Source organism: Erithacus rubecula (genome assembly GCF_903797595.1).
Source record: "Erithacus rubecula genome assembly, chromosome: 5".
NCBI classification, from domain to species: Eukaryota; Metazoa; Chordata; class Aves; order Passeriformes; family Muscicapidae; genus Erithacus; species Erithacus rubecula.
Window position 1 is genome coordinate 62,353,417 of NC_136687.1, and position 19,514 is coordinate 62,372,930.

The 19,514-nt window shown below is 37.3% G+C and overlaps 2 protein-coding genes across 8 annotated transcripts in view; one reads left to right on the forward strand and one right to left on the reverse strand.

Moving 5' to 3' along the window:
• Positions 1 to 142: 142 nt before the first annotated feature.
• Positions 143 to 6,152, reverse strand: LOC306802269 (UPF0462 protein C4orf33). Of its 7 annotated transcripts, none has more exons than XR_013774330.1 (6): positions 5,140 to 5,410; positions 3,754 to 3,814; positions 3,513 to 3,564; positions 3,210 to 3,409; positions 1,835 to 2,060; positions 143 to 835 (listed from the first exon to the last, which is right to left on the reverse strand). XR_013774330.1 is itself a non-coding variant. In XM_079306225.1 (6 exons), exons 2-6 carry the CDS (start codon positions 5,318 to 5,320, stop codon positions 1,961 to 1,963), a joined length of 594 nt encoding a protein of 197 aa, XP_079162351.1. In that variant the 5' UTR covers positions 5,321 to 5,329; positions 6,110 to 6,152; the 3' UTR covers positions 143 to 1,960. The 7 variants fall into 7 exon arrangements, 6 of the variants coding, with proteins under 6 accessions (XP_079162351.1, XP_079162352.1, XP_079162354.1 ...); XM_079306225.1 differs by adding an exon at positions 6,110 to 6,152 and having other exon boundaries at positions 143 to 2,060; positions 5,140 to 5,329; XM_079306226.1 differs by adding an exon at positions 6,099 to 6,151 and having other exon boundaries at positions 143 to 2,060; positions 5,140 to 5,320.
• A 2-nt stretch (positions 6,153 to 6,154) lies between these two features.
• SCLT1 (sodium channel and clathrin linker 1) overlaps positions 6,155 to 19,514 on the forward strand; it is a 32,495-nt gene continuing 19,135 nt past the window's right edge. The window contains exons 1-14 of the mRNA XM_079306222.1: positions 6,155 to 6,494; positions 7,127 to 7,194; positions 7,827 to 7,879; positions 8,754 to 8,823; positions 9,668 to 9,723; positions 10,059 to 10,191; positions 10,894 to 11,016; positions 12,727 to 12,771; positions 14,212 to 14,282; positions 16,726 to 16,816; positions 16,987 to 17,078; positions 17,701 to 17,878; positions 18,844 to 18,942; positions 19,430 to 19,501. Coding sequence (XP_079162348.1) covers positions 7,141 to 7,194; positions 7,827 to 7,879; positions 8,754 to 8,823; positions 9,668 to 9,723; positions 10,059 to 10,191; positions 10,894 to 11,016; positions 12,727 to 12,771; positions 14,212 to 14,282; positions 16,726 to 16,816; positions 16,987 to 17,078; positions 17,701 to 17,878; positions 18,844 to 18,942; positions 19,430 to 19,501 — 1,137 coding nt within the window. The 5' untranslated portion in view covers positions 6,155 to 6,494; positions 7,127 to 7,140. The remainder of the gene's footprint in view (positions 6,495 to 7,126; positions 7,195 to 7,826; positions 7,880 to 8,753; positions 8,824 to 9,667; positions 9,724 to 10,058; positions 10,192 to 10,893; positions 11,017 to 12,726; positions 12,772 to 14,211; positions 14,283 to 16,725; positions 16,817 to 16,986; positions 17,079 to 17,700; positions 17,879 to 18,843; positions 18,943 to 19,429; positions 19,502 to 19,514) is intronic.

Below are 19,514 nucleotides of genomic sequence, written 5' to 3' on the forward strand. Positions count from 1 at the left end.
GACACCTGAAGCTCAGAAACACATAAATGAACCAAATAATGACAGCATGGAGTAGCATGGGCCTTGAATAAAAGTCTGTGTGAGAATTTCCATTTTCCAGAGCACCTAGCATTGCATTGTGAACTGCAAAGACACTGAAAGGAATCTGTTTTCCTCCAAGATCATCCTTTACATCCAAAGTCAAATCTGAAGCAGCCAGCTTGAAGTAGGAATAAATATGAGATGAATAAAAAAAATTATTTACTGTCCTTTACATACAAAGTATCATTCCTCATATGAAAACAACCTTTGTGAGAAAAACACTACACCCATTTTGAATCTTTGCACACACTTTTTTGACAAACTTTTTAAAATGAAAGTCTAAAAGTTTTGTGAAATGCCATTTTGGTTTTGACTAAAATTTTCAAAGCAGCTTTACAATATCAATGTCTAAATGATACTTTAATCAACATTTATTGAATTATTCAGTATTTCAGACAACTGTACATGGATAGAAGTTAGAAAAGAAGCCAACAACTGAATGTAAAATACTTACAATTTTCAACAGATGGCAGTTTACAGCAAGGAACCTATTTTGTCTAATTGAAACAGAGCAAAAGCAATTGGATGGCTGAGTGCACTGACATGCCAAAGGCTGCCACAGAAAAACCTAATACCTTCAAATTTGAAAGCACAGCTCTATAAAACTGGAAGCACAAAGAAGGAATCTAAAGCTAAACAAAAACTGTGAACTAACATTCTGTCTCAGATATTAGCCACATTGAGATGTTCTTCACAAAGCTGAGATATTCCCACCTTCTTTGCTTCTCAGGCAGAGTTTACAGCTAGACTTCAGCTGAAAGATAGCAAAGACAATAGGATCACCAGAATGTGTTTACTACTGCATACTAGCAAGGATCTGGTTAGTGGGCTAAGCTGATTTATATAAGATTAAATTAGCAGCCACAATCAAGCAGCAACTGCTATGCTAGCCAAAAAAAAAAAAAAACAAAAAACAAAAAAACCCACCATATAGCCTGCAAATCTTGTGAGGGCTCACAATTTAGATGTTGCCACCTAAGAACACTCACTATTACTAAAATGACTCAGGCCCATACATAGAAAATATACACCTAGAGTATCTCCTGCCCTCAGTGGCATTCAAAAAAAAACTTCTCAGATATCTGAGGTACATTCTTCAAGTGATGTGACAAGTCAGAAAAAAATGCCTTCCCACGCACACAACTATACCAAAAGATTTTACTAAGCATGATTTGTCCTAGAAACTTCACCTGAAATACATAAAGCCTTTTGTAAATCTATCCTCTGCACCTGAACACCATTAGAAACTCCACCCAGAGGAGTGCAACACAGAATAAGTTCCCCCTCTGGCATTAAGCAAGGGAAAACTTCAGGCACAGGAACATACAGCAAAGGGCAGTGTTATACCTCCTGCAGGGCAGGTGGTGAGCCTCCAAAACCCATGACAGCTACAGTGTGCTCTGCTCCTGAACAAAACATTCTTCTTCCTGATTGCAAGCAAAAACTCTAGGCACCTAAGGATCTCATTCAGTAGTCAACAAACAAACAAGCAGCAGTGAAAATACAGCAGAAATGCAGCAACTATTAGAAATCAAAACATTTCAATCCGGGTATCGGCCTTGTCAGACTTCAGAGCTCTCACAAAAACAAAACTGCAATTTCAGCACATTTTTCCTCCTTCACTGGCACCAGCAGATTCATCTCTTGCACAGATGAAAAATTCCATACCCTGATAGATTGAAACACAAACCATTCATACATTTAGAATCAACAGATCCACACCACACGCTTTGTAGTTGATTTTCAGACTGACCCATGATTTCAGTGTCAAGAAAAGTCTTGCTAATCTGGTATTTACAAACTCTGCTCTGAATGACAAAGTTGTTTCCATACAGCTTCAGCCAACTTCAACATGATAAAAATTTATGCCTCAGCCCATTCATTTACTGAGAGATTTCCATATATCTGATTCAGGCTGTTTCCAGTCTTCTCCTGTTAGTTCTTTCAGGTTCAAGTCTTCGAAAAATTCCAAACGATGACTGCAAACAGAAAAGAAATAAACAAAGTCCTAACTTTTGTAGCAATCAATAAGAGTAAAAGACAAAAAGAATAATGAAAGCAGCAAGGAACATCTCTTCACATAATTTCATCTGTTACCAACATCAGAAAAAGACAAGGCTGTTTTTTTTTAAAGGGGAACTATATAAAGAATTCCTCTTGATGAGTATTACAGCCATTCTCCAGTTTAATACAGAAAAATAAAAATATCCATTTGTCACAAAACACTGATAATACATTTTATCAGCAATAGATCAGAACTTTCTTAAATACACAGTTGCAGAAGCTAACTTTTTCTTAAATACAGGCAATAAAGGGTAATTTATCTAAAATGTACCCTACATCACCATTACTATATGTTGTGTGACAAGTTTTATAAGAACTATAGTATTGTCAGTGGCCCCCCATACAGGGCACCAGTCAACAGAGGACTCATGAATTGACATGTCAGTCTCTTTTTATTTAAAAAACTCTCATACCTTTCCCTCTGAACTTTCCACAGGCAGCTCCACCAACACTGACTCCTTGTCTCCTTCTTTGTCTCTTCCTTCTGCAGGACTGGCTCACTTCTTCATGGCTAACATACTCCAGCTGCCTCTGGCCCAGCTTTTCCTTTTTTTTCATAACCCCATCCTCACTGGACAGAGCTGTGCACACTTAAGGAGTAAGGCTGTTCCCACTCCTTGCCAATTTAAATTCTCTGTTTGTTAAATTCTCTGAATTCTCTGCTTGTTTTTCTATTGATACTGGGTATCCTTTAATTATATTTAGTTTACTCTGCCTTTTCATCTTCTTCCATAACATGGAACCTTCTGTAGAGGTGAAAGCTTTTGTAACAATAGAAGAGGAACAGAATGGACTTACTGGAAATACATCTGTTGAAATTATCACTAAATGGCACTTCAGGAGGAGCTAAAGTCAAGAAGGAAAAGTAGAACAACCTACCCATGATTTAGATGAGAAAGGTGATAAAAGCAGATACCAGTTGTACTGTATGCATAATTTTCTATGCACCTAACATGGAAACCAAGCACTAATTGTAGTGCCATAGTGCTTTATACAAAGTACAGCACCAGTGGACCCAGTGCAATCATGCAACCATCTAACAGAAGAGCTCATTTTATACTTACAAATCTGGTTCCTGTCCTTCCTGCAGTTCGTGGGGAGGCACAGGATAAAGTGCTTCATATTTCCTCTCTTCTCCCAAACCATGAATTGCAAACGCATTGAACTTGTCAGTGCATGGTGGGAAGTAACTCCAAGGAAGAAGAGCTTTACCCTCCCACTTGGTTTTCATCCTGGTCACCTTGAACTCCAAAGGAAGGTCTTCCTGTTAAAGGAAGGAGAAAAAAAAAAATAAAAAAGAGGTATTGCAATTTTCTGATCAGAAAGTAGGTAAATAAAAGTCATTACCAATGCACTTGACCACTTACTTTCCATGCTTTTCTTCTGCCAGAAAGCAACAGCAGTAAGTACTGCCCATGGCTGTCAAAGAATCAGAGCACAGTTTTCCTACAATTATGTCAAGTTATTAGTGCATTAAGTTTCCACAAATATGTACATTTCCCATACTGTCACCATTTATGTGTCTAGTCTCCATCATACACTTATCTTACAAGCATTAGAGCTGCAGGTGTAAATTAATTTTTAGGACTTTTTCAGTGCTGTACTTACGGACAAAGCTCAATTTCTAAATACTGCTCAGTTCTGTCACACAGAAAGAATGCTTCTACAACTGTAAAAAAACATACAAACAAACTAAAATGAAACAAAACCAAAACAAATCATGAAAACAAGCTGTTGGAATCTTGTATTAACTTTAATTTTATATTATAGTAATATCCTGAGATTTTCATTACAACAACTCAATTTTCATGGGGTTTGGCCTGTGCCATGACTGAGCCTGACTCTCTACTGAGACGTACACAGGAACTATAACCCAAATATTCAAAATGTTGTGCCACAATTCCAGCTTCAGGGGCTCTTGTTTTTCATTGCCATGATCACAGAGTGCCTTATAAAGTACTGTACTAACTTTATTAGCTTTACCAATTGCAGTTTTGAAAACACTCACCTTGATGCAGCGTGAAAATAAGGGAAAAAGGATCACACATTCAGATCAGAGCACACACTCCATAACTAAACATCTGTTAAAACTCAGAAATAATAAAATAGCTCTCAAGTGTTTTTTCCCTGCAGATGGATATTTTGGACAGGGGATTACTGTTCCAGGTGTACTTGAAAGCCACATATTACTTTTGAATCACATTTCAGGAACACAAAGTTGAACTACAATGGTGTTTCTCATATAAAATTACAACGGTGCTTCTCACAGCAATGACATTATTACAAAATAGTAAGAATGATGATGACTGATATCTTTATTTCTTTTTCCTTAACCTTATTTATTATAATCACATCAAAGAGATGCTAATACCATTTTAGTGGAGCTTGAATGAGAATAGCTGAATAATGAGAAAGTAAAGAACTGCTGGAAATATTCAATTATTGCATTACTCAAAGCAATGGGTAAAAGTGACAGCATAGACAGAAACTGAGAAAATACCCAGCACTATTATGAGAATTTTCTCCATTCCATTTGGGCACAACTTTGAATTGCATTTCATGAGGTGCAATTTCTGTTTCACACCTTCCTATACCTCAAAGGAATTTTTGGAAAAATTATTAAGACACTTGTAAAAGCAAAACAGAAGCTATCTTTAGAATTTCACATCTCCTTCTGCAAGGGCATTTAAATACATACATGCCACAAAATTATTTTGCCATTCAAATACGTCAAGCCTGTTACAGTTCACAAGTTACATTAGTAACCCAAAAACTAAGTTTGAGTGCATATACTATTGACAGGATCAGAAAGTCAATTTCAAAATTACTGAAATCAACCCAGACCATGGAACTCCAGTTTTGGGATTTTTTTTTTTTTAACAAACAAACAAACAAAAACATTACAGACTCCTAAAAAAAGAGCAGGCATATCAAATACAGAGGAACATCAGTGTCTACATAAATGAGATATATTTGCAGAACAGTTGCACTTACCCTCATAGTTCCACAGACCCCCAAAAGGTTTCCCTGGCTCTCCAGGTGGTGCTGGAGGGTCATTAAAGAACGGAGCACGAATTTCCATCAGCAGCCCTGCATTATCCGGCCTCAGCCCAATGGTTACCGGCTCATGGCTCACGGGCAAGCCATCCCACGTGTGTTTAATTCTAAATTCCATCTTCAGGCACTACACAAATGACAAAGGAAAGTTTTGTCAAAGATCTGATTCCATCTCCGCACGAACTGCCGTGTGGTCGCCCAGGAAAAAAGAAAACCCACACGCTTTGGTATACAGTCAATTATGAAATCGTGTTTTTAGACATCAGAACTGAAACTGATTCGCTTTATCGAAAGCCTAAATGAACAGTTACATAAATGCCGTTTCTCACAGTTTTTATAACCGGAGGGTTACAAATGACTCTGAAATCTCATTAAGCTCAAGGTTTTTCAAACACACATCTAAACAAATGCCTTCCAAAACCACCAGAAGTACTTACAAGGAGAACAGATAAACAGAACAGTCTCCACTACATGAATTGAGAGGATTTGGTAACATCAGAAAAACAACCTGAGGGAGAATCCTCGAAGGCTTTGAGACTCAAGAAAATGAAGCAACTCGCTAAAGCTTTCATTCGCAATCATTGCAAACCAGCCTTTAATTAAACACCTGCAGCGACGGCGACTTCACCAACACCATGGGCAGCTCGTGCCAAAACCTAATCACCCTTTCAACAAAGAAATTACTCCTAAAGTCCAACCTGACCCTCTCCAGACGTGTCCTCTCCTGCTGTCGCCGGTTCCCGGGGAGGAGCGGCCTGTCCCCAGCACCCTCAGAGCTCCCGCTTCCCCATTCTGCTACTCTGGCCACAAACTGATATTTTTTTTTTTTCCCGAAGAAAGTTCCTCAGGGCCTCTCTTTAACCCACAATCGTCTCACGGAAAGTTTAAGGATGTACATTTCATAAACCTCCCCCTCAGCTCCGCGCCATGTCCGCTCCCCACGTGACGGGGGCGGCGCTGAGGGCGGCGGGCGGCAGCGCCCGGGCCTCGGCGATTGTGAGGCGCTGCCGGGGGCCTGGAGGCGGCTGTGGCTGCGCTGGCACCGGGGCTGTGTCCTGTGTCCTTTATCCTCCTTCCCGAGCGGCGGTGCCGGCACCGAGCTGCGGGGAGGGAGCGCAGGGGCGGCTCTCGGCGCTGCCCCCGCCCCGCGGCACCGGCGCTGAGGGGAGCGCGTCCCGCCGCCGCTGCCGCCGCTCTCGCTTCCCTTCCCTTCCCTCCGCTCCCTTCCAGCGCCTTTTGCCCCGGGGCTCCCTGGAGTTTGCTTGGGGACAGCTGGAGCACGGCGCAGCCAGGTGAGTGTTGGCAGAGAGGGTTTATTTTCAGTGTTCGCTGAACAGCACGTGTAGTACTTTTAATTAGCTCAACACCAGTAATTAAAAGCTGCTAATGAGGGTAATGGCCAAAAACACGCGGTTTTGTATGAATGCCTCTTTAGTTGCAACTTTCCTTTTCCTGGTTCCTGATATTCCTTTGCTGTTAGCTCCTTTCTATCCCCACTGTCTTTTTCCAGTATCTTCCTTTGGAAGTTTAGAGCTAGTAAAAGAACCATAGGATGTGTATCAAGAAGTTGTTTAAATCAAAATGTAGCCATTGCATTCCCAACTTTTTTTTTTCCTTTTTTGTTACCCATTCCAGTTGCAAAAGTGTTACTCCGATTCTTGCAAAATAGAGCAAAAGTATTTCTTAAGGAAAACGGCATATGAAAGGAATGGAATTCATTACTATTGTTGTTGTTATTACAGTTCCTGTCAGTTTTTCCAAGTTTCCAGTTTTTTTAAAAACAGTTGTGCTAAATAGAAGAATTTTAGAGGCTTTTTTTCTTTTTTCCCTCGAAGAATTACATTGTTAAACATATTTCTGACTGTTATTTATGTAGATGGAGGCCTGTGTTATAAACATAGTTCTCAAATGTGGTATTTTTCAGACCAGAGGCTAAAAATGGCATTTGGACACAATGAAACCAAAGAGGTTCAGAGAAATACTGCTGAGCAGGTATGTGAACTCAGAGATGGAAGTATAAGAATTTTTCTGACGATGTTTTGTGATAAATAACTTTCCAAATATGAAGCACGGCTCACTTCAGTGTTGTCTGGCCCTGTTTTGGGTCCATCATAAATGCAACAACAGCAGAAAAAAACTGACCTAACAATGAATTACGGTGGTTTTGCTGCATTTCTAAAAGTTTCATCCCTGAAAGAGCACTTGATTTGTAATTTAGTACACTTCTTCACTTTTATATCTTCCCTTTTCTAAGAGGTTTTTGTGCTGGGTGCCATAAGCCTGTCTGAAAGCTCAGGCACAATCTGGGGCTTCAGCATTTTCCTGATGATGAGATGCATGGATATGAACCAAGCACTTACTCAAACTCATGGTTGTTCTTTTAAGATTGAGTTAGTTTTCCCTCAGATGTAATTATGCTTTAGATCAGAGCAGGTCCAGGAAAAGAAAAAAAATTTTTTCATATTGGACCAGCACTCGAGGGTTTTTTAATATAAACCTGAAAATAATTCTGTGGCATATTGTGCACAGATTACAGTACAGACAGTTTTGGGTTTCATGGGAAAGTTTACAACTACATATGTTTATGTGCAATTACTAATGAGCAAATTATTATTCCATTGCAGGAATGTGCCCTTGGTGGTGATGGCACATCAGGATCCAGGATGATGGACCAAAGGTAACTGATTTCAAGTGATAAGTGGGAATAGTGCAGTCTATTTGAAGGAAATTGTCCCGTGCTCATAGGAGTGCAAATACCCAGGTGAATTGGGTCTTGTGTAGACATCTGTAGAGGTGTTACTGTAAAAGTTGTTTTTAGGTGGTATTGTGTTTTTTTCAGTAAATTAAATTACTGACTTTGCTTCCACAATCTTTAAAATAAATTATGAGAGTTTAATGAAGGAATTCTCTAGTCTAAGTTTTGGGAGAATAAACAAAGTTCTGGTAAGACTGTGCTGATCTAGGTAACACAGGTAACTGCTGTCTGTTGAGACTGAGGGATGTTTTTAAAGATGTTTTTTTGACACACTTCAACTGATAGTTGTCTACCAGTAAACAGTTTCATAATCACTGTAATTTCCTCTTACAAAAATAACCTAGCTTATCTTGTTAGCTTTTAATATAGAATTTTTTTAATAGTGAATTGCTATCAGTTATGAAAATAGTAGGAGGGGAATAGAGGTAGAACTACAGAGTTCTGTATTGTCTTATATGCCTCTTTACTATTGTATGTGAAAGCAGTAATGAAGTCTAGTCTTTTAATATTTGGAGTTCTGTGTGAATTAATGAAATATTGATACTGTATTAATGACCATTTATTGTGTTCCATTGTATGTTCTATTTCTATAATATAGGCCCTTGCTGTTAATAGTCATTATTTAGAAGTAGTGATTAAATTTGTTCATTTGATTCTGGGGGATGTCAAGCTTGGAACTCAAGAAAAGTGACTGTTCTGTCCTGGCCTCCAGGTTAAGAATTCTTCAAAACTAGTTATTATCAGAGCATTTCAGCATTTACAGAACTCATTCTGAGCATGTTTTTCAACTTTTTAGCTTGTCAGCTCTAATCACAGAGTATGGTAATCGTGTGGAGGAAATGAAACAACAGCTGCAGCTTTATCAGGTATGGAGCTATGGGCTTTCCTGACATTTCAGGCTGGATCTTCCTTTAGTGGTGTGAATATGGAGGGAACTCAATTTGTGTCGTGCTTCACAAAGCTGCTGGACTGCAGGCTGCCTCAAGGGGATGAATGGAGAGCTTTCTTTGGAAAGGTTGGGAGATTGGCCACATTGCAACAGTGTCATCCTGGGGGTTGAGGTGAAAGGGAACTGTCCTTGTTTCAGCTGCACAAAATGAAACTTTTAATGAATCCTAACATGACTGAAAGCATAAGTGATATTAAAACTTACAGCATACAGAAAGCAATTTTTGCTTGTGGTCTTCGTGCAGAAGTTAGGCACTGTTTTTGGTTTAATGCACTTAAATTGTTTGATCTCTCTATCAGAAAGATTTTGCAAATAGTCTTGCAGCTTGGTCAGTTTCTGGAGGCAACAGAAGCACTATAGCTTTCTTGCAATAGTAAACAAAACAGCCAGTTTGATTCATATAACTGGAGTTTCTCCTCAGTTAATTCCTAAACTTTCATCAAATGCTTGCAGCATAAAAGATGAGTTATCTACTCTAGCCCTAAAAACTTGAGTTAATTAAAAATCAATCTGTTAGAGCCATAAGAATTTCAAAAGGTTAAGTTTAATGTCCATAATAACTTCCAAATGCTGAGGTGTAATAGGACTTGGCAGCTGTTAAATTCAAGTGGCATCCTGTGAATTGCCTTGAAAAAGCAATTGACTTTCATTTAGTGTATTATGCTGAATTAAACTGTTCAACTTTTACAGTACAGGATGGCAGTGTTAGCAGAGTTTGTGTAACTTAAATGAGTGCTTACTCTTGCATGTCTTTGTGTCAGGCACAAATGGGTGAGATGACACTAAAATTGGAAGAAGTCACCAAAGAAAATGAAAGGTAAGTAATAGCACTTCCATGTTGCCACTGTTGTTTCTCATGATTTGTAAACATTAAAAAGCTTTTTTCTTTCCCTAAGATTTCATTGAAATCTTCTATTAAGTAAATTCAGGATCCTTATATTAGAGTTTACAGCACCAAGTATAGGAGATTTTACCATGCCACTAAAAGAACTAGATTTCAAACTCTCTATTTTGGTTATAGAATATAACTTAATAGATTTTAAATGTGACTTGGAAGGAAGTATGTACAGGTGGAAGATACAGTATATTTCAGTTGTTAAAAAAATCCATTTTAAAGAAATACCTTGCTGAACTTAGTTCTTTGAATTTCAGGCTGCATGCAGAGTTGAAAGAATCTCTTGAGAAGCAACTGGAAGCTCTTCCTTTTGAGCATCTGGGAACTGATATTCCTGCAGATGAAGGTGTGGTGAGAACCCTTCAAGAGCAGCTGCAGCTGGCAAAGCAAGTGTGTGAGATTAAACATTTATATTGTTTTATTTCTCTTGTTGTGCTTTGGCAGACTAGGGGAGGCTGTTTTATTTCTTGATTCAGCAATCATTAGAGTTCCTTGAGGCTGTTTTGAGCCCCTTTTGAACTTAAAAACTTGATTAAACTCCTTTCCTAGATTGATAAAATCTTTTTTAATATTAATTTGTGTCAGTAATTTTACCTAGTTGACTTGATCTGTATGTCGAATTCATGATCAACAACTCCATGAAATATTTTGTATTCAATTCAAGCTTTTTGTAGTAACTTGTCATTTTAATCAAAGCTATTGTAATGTGATAATGAGGAGGGAAGTGTGGGATATAGAAAATAGTATCTAAATCTGAAAATATAAGCAAATTTTTTTCAGTTTATTACTTCATATCAGTCGCTGTGTATGACTGAATTTGACAGTTGAATTTTGGTTTTTGAATAGTATCTATACTGTAGGCCCACCTTAAAGACCTGTAAAAGTTTGAGCTCTTCAAAAAAAAAAAGCAAAAGACTGGAAGTGGAATTTGAACTTCCAAGTATCTGTTTTTCTGCACTTGCATTTAAATTTTAAAAATATGTGCAGAGACAAGTATAGGTAATGGCATTTTTTCAAAATAGAAAACCTGTCTTTCTAGACAATGACAGATGAAGAAAATGTGCTATAATGGAATATTGTTCTGTAAATCAGGAAAAAGACCAAGCAGTTGAGCGCTGGCGGACGTTGTCACAGGAGCACGATCGACTTCAGCAGCAGTACCAGGAGCGTGTGACTAAAACACACATCCTCATCAATGAGAGGAAAAAGCAGAATGTAAGTGTCATTTATTTTTGGCCTTTTTTTTGTCTTTTTATGTACATATATGTGCACAAAATATGCACGTGCATATAAATAATCCCGTATTTGAATTGCGTCGTCAGAAATCTTTAGGACAGTAAAATATCTGAAAAAGTTGCTTCAGATTTCTGAGTTCTGAGGTGAAAATCTGTCTGTTCTCCTGTGTTTGAATAGCTGCAAAAGTAGTCATCATTTCCTGCTGTTCCTCAGTAAGGAAGTAAACAGGTGAACAACCAAGTTCACTAGTCTTTGTCTAATGTTAGCTTGCATTGGCAGCCTGTTTCTCTTCTGCTGAGTCTGGGGAAGGCCTTCAGGGAATTCTTAGAAAAGCTGTTCTGCTCTGATGAGCTGTGTAAAGATGCTCAGTGTGTGAAGAACTAATAGAAACTTGATGCAGTTATGTATGTACCTTACTATATATATTTCTAGGAGGGAACCTACAGATTCTTTTAATATTTCCTCTCTGTTTTCAAGCACACTTGACTTACGGGCACAGCTACAGCTCACCTCAGAAATATTTTTTACTGATTTTTGGTTTTTTGTGCTATTAAGTTCATCTTGGCAATGTGATATTTTCTGAGAAACAGGATAAGTGTCTGAGCAGCTGTTGTACTCTGTCAAGTTTCATAATTATTTCAAAGAATGGTTAAGAGGACTCTTATATTTGTGTAGTTCCACCTTTCTGCTTCTGTTAGATTATTTCTTGTGTTGTATTGTCAGTTACTAATAACATACCCAGTAGAGTATTGAGTCATTGGTGGCTCTTGGAGGATTTAGGGCTTCCAGGTTGCATTTTTTATTAGTAACTGAATTTTTGGTGCATTTTAGTGCCACCATGACTAAAGGCTAAACAGCCTTTTATTCTTAAATGCTACTGGTCTTACAGAGAAAACAGCTCTCCCGTTAAATTTCTATTTTAGGTTTAGCTTTCCATGGAGGAGCAGCAAGCAGCTGTCAGAGGTAAATAGAAATAGGTGAGAAAAGGTAGAATTAGAATTGACAAAAGGCAAGGAGGAGAGGGGATGTCATAAGGACTGATGTAGTAGGTAAGGGAGTGGCAGGAATAGGTTTCTAGCAAATCCTTGACCAAATTTTTGGGTAGCACAATTAGAAGATACTTCAGCTCAGGGACTTCAGTCCTCTCTCTGCTCTGAAGGCACTTGGCATGCTGCAGAGGGTTTTTCTGAGTTATGCTAGTCCTACAGTCATAGAGTTCACATTCAGAGACTCAAGAACTTAACTGAATGCTTTTTTTTTTTTTTTTTATGGAGACAAGATATCTTGTATGGCAAAGAACAATTTAAAATGTTCATAACAGGTATTTTTTAATTAACGGGTACTTCTCTTACTTTGCTTAGCAAAAATGTAGCATCACAGTCAGTCTGACTCTTTAAAAGCACTGTTCATGTGTACTTTCATGTTTTGATAGTAACTGCATGTGAGTTTTGGAGGGAGGCACTTTATGACCCAGGGAAAATTAGATAAATTCTTCAGTAGTAAATCAGATTTTATGGGGTATGAGATCAACAGCTAAAAACAATCTAGCTGAAATCTATGAAGACACACTGAATTTCCTGCTACATGTGTAGGTTTTTTTTAAAATGTTTTCAGTTGACTATGAAGCTTTCTAAGTATTCACTCTTTGTGACTATAGTGATTATAGGAAATTCTGAATTATCTTTTTAGGATCAAGTGACTGGCTTTCAGCAGCTGACTCGCCAACTGCACATGGTGAGTACACCCTTCTGAACAGTGAACTAGTCATTTATTTATTTTCCTACTAGACCCTCCAAGTACAAAACCAAAGCCAAAAGGCCTTCACACATGCCTGATGTCACTTATATTTGCAAACTTTTCAAGCAGTGGTGGCTTTATTCCTGAGCTCCAAGCACCAGGTCAAGGTGGTTGGGAGGTCAACTTTTCATTTTATGTTAACTCTTTCTTTTATATTTCAGTGGTAAGCTTACACTCAGAATTACAGTATGGGGCTGATGTACTTCACACATTCAAAAATATCTTCACAAAGAAAGCATTTTTTAAAATTATGCCCTCTTGCATATGCTAGCTCTGGCACATTTTTATCCATTCATTTTGGTACTGCTGTCTTCAGTGTCTTTGTCACCTTTATGCACATTTTTCTGAGCTCTAATAAACTTCCAGTGCTTTATCCACATCCTTAGACTGTGAGACTCAGTTAATAAGCTTTGGCCTAGGCCTTCCAAAATTGACAAACAGTTCTAATGGAAACTGTCAAGTAGTTTTTTTGTAGAGAAATTGAGGTGAAAGATGGGGTGAAGTTTTTGACTGAGCAGCTTTCTGATTTCTGTAGGGGTTTTTTTTGAGTGTTTGTTTTGAACACTGGCAGTGCAAAAAGACTCCTAACTTACTCTAACAGTTTACTCTTTTTTTTATCACTGAAATCTTTTTTTTCCTCACATCACAGAAGAGCTAATACAATATTTAAGATAAAGATAATCCATTTGTTTGCATTATCCAAAAAAACATTTGGCACCATCTGTTACCAAAGGCATAAAGATGTCATGGGATAATGCATCAAGCCCTTTTTTGAACTAACAAATTGAAAAATAGGAAGTGAGGAGACACGTTAATTACTCACGTTTTTTATTGTGGTGAAACAGCTGTGTTTCCTAGATGTGCTCAGGTTGGAATTGTTCAGCATATTTATGCATGCTCTGGAAATGAGATTCAGTATTGAGGCAAGAGTGTACACTGCTGTGAACTGTGATAAAATATTTAGAGTAGTAAAAACTGAAGTAAACTGCAGAAATTTGGAGAAGATCTCATTGATTTTTCTGAGTTCATTTCATCTGCTGACATTTTGTTGATATTAATGAAACCAAAATAATAAATGTGGGCAAGATGGGGTTTTTACTTTGGGTACTCTATGATGGTCTTGAAATGAACTGTTAGCATCCAGAATAGATATTTCAGAAGTAAGAAGTGCATAAAAACAACTCTTAGCAAAAGTCTAAAAAGCCAAAAGAGCATGAGCAATTAAAAGGAGAGAGGAGAGAAAAGGAGAATATTGTGCATTTTGAATGCTGCCTGCCATTGTGGTCATATTTACTATCCCAGTGTAAGGCATGTGTAACATGTATAACATTTTCAATACTATAATGAACATGTTACAGATATCTCTTTATTTCACAGACCAATCAGCAATTTCTGAAAACTGTGACAGAACAAGATGAGGAACTAGAGCAGCTGCGAAAACAACTGAGGTATGAGCCAGGCAGATTAAAAAAATAATTAATATATTTTCTGTAGCTTTTCCTGACCTGTTGCTGTGTCATGGGCCTTGTTTGTACTGCGAGCTAATTTCATCCTCATAGTTGCAATGGTTTCAGTAACTGTCTCTGAAGTTTTTAGGCATCATTAGTCTTATGGTAACGCATTTCCAGTTAGTGTTGTTTGGTTCAGCATTTCTCTGAAATAGTCAACATTTGACCTTTGATTAAAAAAAAAAAAAAAAAAGTCAGTATCTATCACAGTTCATTCTGAAGATAGGTTTTCATTAGAATACAGTTTGCTCAAAAGCCAGTTACATGGTTACTCATTACAGTTCTGAAATTCGAATGTTCAAACAAGCTTCCAAGTTTTGGTTTTTTTTTTTAAATAAGATTTGCTTTCACTCCCTATTAATAAAGAGCTCTAAACCATAGGTTCTGTGGAAGTTAGTGTTAATTACATTCCTGAAGTATATCAAGCAAAAGGAGAAATAGTATCTGTGACAACAATTTCATGATTATTTGTGTTTACAGCTGAAGTCTATTCAGTGCCAATTTACTGTGGCTGCTTTCCCTTTTAACTACTGATGTTTGATGTCAGATTAAAATTTTATTTCATTAAGCGGTGGATTTATGAACTGAGAGTAAAACAAGAAATTGAGTCATTATCCATCTCTAACTACAGACACTGATTATGCTCACCTTCCTCTCAGATCAGCCTAATATCCTTGCACCCTTAAAAACAGTGTTTTAATCCCAAAGTTAATGGCTGCAGCTCTGTCTAGCCCTAAAAAGTGCTGCAGTATTTCTCCAAGAAGTCTGGAATATTTTCACCAGTTACTTCTATAACATGAAGATGTAGTCTGCATGGATTATATAGCATGTGGTGCAGGCAATTCTAATCCTTTGGGATGTTTTTAGTAGTTTTCCATGATTTATGGTAAGAAAGTACTAAGTCAGGAATGCAAAAGTAGATTTTTTTTTTTAAAAACAGCTTGTGTGTTAGAGAATTGAGGTTTAAATTAGGTTTGTATGGCCTGGATAAAACACACAAATTAAAAAACTTGGCATAGCTATGGCATGGATCTGCATTTCAGAATCTTAAAGCTCTTAAACAGATATAACTTGCCAAGATTAGGTTAAAGATATATTGTACAGTAAAGAGTAAAAGCTGCATCTTTCAAATCAATTTGTTGCCTGTAAAATGCAGACCTCTAAATTCAATCTGAATCTGAATTTGGTTGTTAAAATGCAGTTTTAATACTTGAGATGTTCTGATTTTTATGACCTTTTTATGTTTTTCTATTTTTTCTCTTCTTATGATTCCTTTTTATTTTTCATTTTTTACAACACTTCTAAAATATTTTGCAGGAGGCAATTTAATGTCTTCCTGAAGTTACAGGACTTCTTGTAGGAGAAAGATGCAGTGTTTTAGATGGACTAATTTTGGACCCATACTGAAGATTGTGTGTTGAGGAATAACACTCAGTTTTTGTAGTTTTTGTAGTTTTTGCTTCTTACAGAAATCGTAACAAAATTAACTTTTCTAATTAATTGGGCTGAAATCAAGTATTTGCTGTAAAATTGCTTGGATTATTTCTATTTTGCTTAAGATTTTCATGTAGGTATAGTATGCTTGACTTCTATGCTCTTAATTCAAAATCAGTATTTCTACAAGAAATATTTGCTTGAAGTTGATTGTTAGAATTATGAAATAATTTCCAGCTTCTTCCATGCCTATTGGTGCTGCAGTTTGCATGAGCTAATCTAATGCCTGTTTGCTCTCTTATAACTTCATGATAGCATCAGCCACTGGTTTTTAAATTTAGCCTAATATGCAGCCTGAATAATTGGGTTACACCCCAGGTGAAGGCTCTCTGTGTCTTTCTGTTCCCAAGTCAGAGGAGTAGCAGGGTTGCTTTTTTTCAACAGACTTTTCTACTGAGGATGAAGAGCCACTAGTCATTAACATGATTCACTAACTATTCCTTTTTTTCCCTCTGCTCCTCCAGCCCACAGAAGCTATTCAGATTACAAAGCACATCAGCTAAATTCTTTAGAAGTGTATAATGATTGTTTTAATTCCTAGTCCTGTGGCTTTAAAAAGTGAAACCTAAATCTGCAAAAGACTTCTCTGCTACATATCTGTGACTGGTTATCCCCAGGTTATTGAATCACTAGAAGTTTTTGATTACCTAGCCCTCCTCCTTTAATCAATGCATACACCTTCCTCATAATCTGTGAAGTAATTTCCACAGGATTTTTGGAATTTGGTATTCCTCTCTCTGTGCCACATAGTGAGAAGGAGAAGAGAGAAATCTCTTCTGCCCTGTAAGAACAATATTGTGGAATTTTCTGCTCTTCACAGCTATTGTGACAAAGTTTTAAATGAGCTAATTTCCCCCCCCTTATAATTACTTTTTTTTTATATATATAGGCAAGCCAAGAGAGATGGGCAAGTAGCAAATGCTAAGCTTGAAGAAATGATGGCATTGAAAGAGAAGCTTCAGAGCCAATTGGAGAGAAAGGTATTCTGGAGAAAGGAATAATTTCTGTTGCAACTGAATGGACAGTCATTTTCTGAATACTGATGTTAAATTAACAGCAAGTTGTTATCTAGTTTTTTTCGTGTGAATATATCTTTATTTTGCTCAGGCAAGCTCAGATCAGGTCTGGATATTGCTTTCATTCTTTCCAGGAGGAAGACAGGATATTTGCCCAGGAGAAAGAAACAGCATCTGACAAACGCTTGCAGCAAATGCAGTCTAATATCAAACAGTTAGAAGTAAGGTAAAGAGAGCTCCCTGTGTGTTACTAAGAGGATACAGGCAAAAATTTTACCATGCTCTACAAACATGGAGGGGTTGTCTGTCTTTGTATGTTTTATGTCTGCCTTTGTATGGTTTTTTACATGTTAGGTAGTAAAGAGATGTGTTTGACAATCTCTCTGAGGCTCTCTTGTCCTTTCTCCTGTCTGCCAATACTGACAATCATAGTTAAACAGTAAGAATTTCTGAGCTGTTCTGAAATTACCAGTGTTTTTTCTTTCTAAAACTATAGCTGCAACTTCATTGCCCACATCCAATTATTCCATTTCCTCCACAGAGGAAAACTTTATTTCTTCTGGGGCTGTTCTATTCTGGTTTAATGTAGAACCTTTTCAGTGATGTGTCCCAGGATATTGTTGGGATTCTTCTAAGGATCATCTGAGATTACACATCTGAGTTAACTCCTATAATTCTTTTTCTTTCTAGGGTTTGATTGATGATCAAATTCAAAATACTCTTTCCAAAAACAAGCAGAAAACAATGCAATTTGGGCAGTTTATGAACAGATACTTACTAATAGCTCAGTTTGAATGGATCAGTGTCCTAATTAACCATCACATTGCTACATTTCTGCTGTCTTGTAGGTTGTGTGTGACTGTTCAAGATGCTGAGCAGCTGAGAGCAGAAAAAGCAGCTCTGGAGGAACAGATCAGAGAGCTTCAGGCCAAGTCTGCCAGTCTAGAAAATGAGACCTACGACGCTGTTGCAAAAGTCCAGGATTGCATACAGCTCTTGGAAGAAGCTAACCTGGAAAAAAGTCAGGTATTTCCTGGAAATTAAATATTTAGGATACACAAACTATGTTCTTTTGTGTCTGTTGTGCTGCAGTTAGTCATGATAGAGAGCAGACTGGGATGTGACCACACATCTCTCAGACTTTTCATACAGTATAGACTTCAAAGCATACATTGAGTGCTTGCTTAAAAGTTATCTAGCACTGTACCTAAACATGAACTTTCCAAAGTTTTTGACAAGAGTTCAAAGTTTCTTACCAAATACTGGTAAGAAAAAGAGAAGTCACAAGAGAAAATAAAGGTTCTGTTACAAATTTATAACTGTTAAAGGCAAGACATAGGAAACAAGGAAAGTGCAGGGTCATCAACAAAGAAATGTAGACATGTGGAGAGGCCTTAAAAGAAACTTTTTTATACAATGTGTGATTAAACTATCATAGAATAACATTTATGCCAAAAATATTGATATGAAAACATGGCTCAAGGAGCCAGAACAAAGCAGACATCTCTTAATGTACTGCTCTGGCTTAAACTCCTGAATTTTTCAAACTGGGAAGAAAATTTAATTAACAGAAGAAAGAAATAAAAAATGTTCTATTAATGAACAGAATAAAAAAATGCACATGAATATACATACCTGCTGACACTTTGTGTTTTAAATTGTTTTCTCCCTGCTCTGTAGGAGATTGAGGTAGAAATTTTGCTCTGGGTTCCTGTGCTTTCTTCTATATAATTCCATGTTCATCCAAAATCTCCAAGTCCCAGTAGAAAAAGGCATCTACTGACACTAGCTCTTTGTGTAGTTCTGACTTAGAAGAATGTGCATTTAGTGCAACCTGTTTTCAATGTCACTGTTATTGAGTCTCAGTGTCAGATGCTCCAAAGTAAAAAGGAAAAGAAGGTGTCTTTTGAGCAAGTGTGGGTTTTTCTCTTGGTGCTTTTAGTATCACACTGAAATATCAGTCATATTTTATTTTGTTACTTTTCTTCTAGGCACTCTTTGGGGAGAAACAAAAGGAAGAAGAAATTAAAAAACTGCAGGATGAAATGTCTCAACTAGCAGAAAATACTGCTGCAAGAATTAGAAAGGAAGTAAGTTACAATGTTTAGAAAGAATGGAAAGATTTTTTGGTTTTCCTCAGAGTGAAAAGCTACTGCTGGTGCATGGTTACTATGAGCAGTTTTCTCACAAGAGTTGGGATAATCTAAGTGGAAGGGCAGCATGCTGATAGCACTACCTTCTGCAGCATTTATTGTCTAGACATGTTGTAAACAAGAACCAAAACTTGCTGTCTCTGCAGACACTGGCATGGCTGCACTGTGAAGATATGAATTACACTTGTGGTGTATAAATTTGTGGGGTTTTTTTTCTCCTAAGCACCCTCAGTTGAAGTAGCATGGATTGATAATAAGCATTTTTCTTACATATATTTCATAAGAGTTGCCAGTTATTGTAGTCCCAGGCATTTTCATGCTCTATATACATGCACCACCTATAGATTACATATATATATATGTCAAAAACAAGATGGAAAAATGCTTTTGTGGGACTAATTTTGTAGCTTTGTTTTGGTCACAGGTAGACACTGCAAAGAAGCAATGTAACCTGCAGGTTTCTCGGCTAACAGAAGAAGTTTCAGCTCTTCAGATGGTATGGAGTTGAT

Bases quoted from the DNA above. Each gene is read 5' to 3' on its own strand.
- LOC306802269 (XM_079306225.1), bottom strand. From the start codon at position 5,320: ATGGAATTTAGAATTAAACACACGTGGGATGGCTTGCCCGTGAGCCAT. The intron at 3,815-5,139 runs GTAAGTGCAACT...GTTTTTTTACAG, and splicing joins GGGTCTGTGGAACTATGAGG to TTGTAGAAGCATTCTTTCTG. The intron at 3,565-3,753 runs GTAAGTACAGCA...ATTCTTTGACAG, and splicing joins TTAGAAATTGAGCTTTGTCC to CCATGGGCAGTACTTACTGC.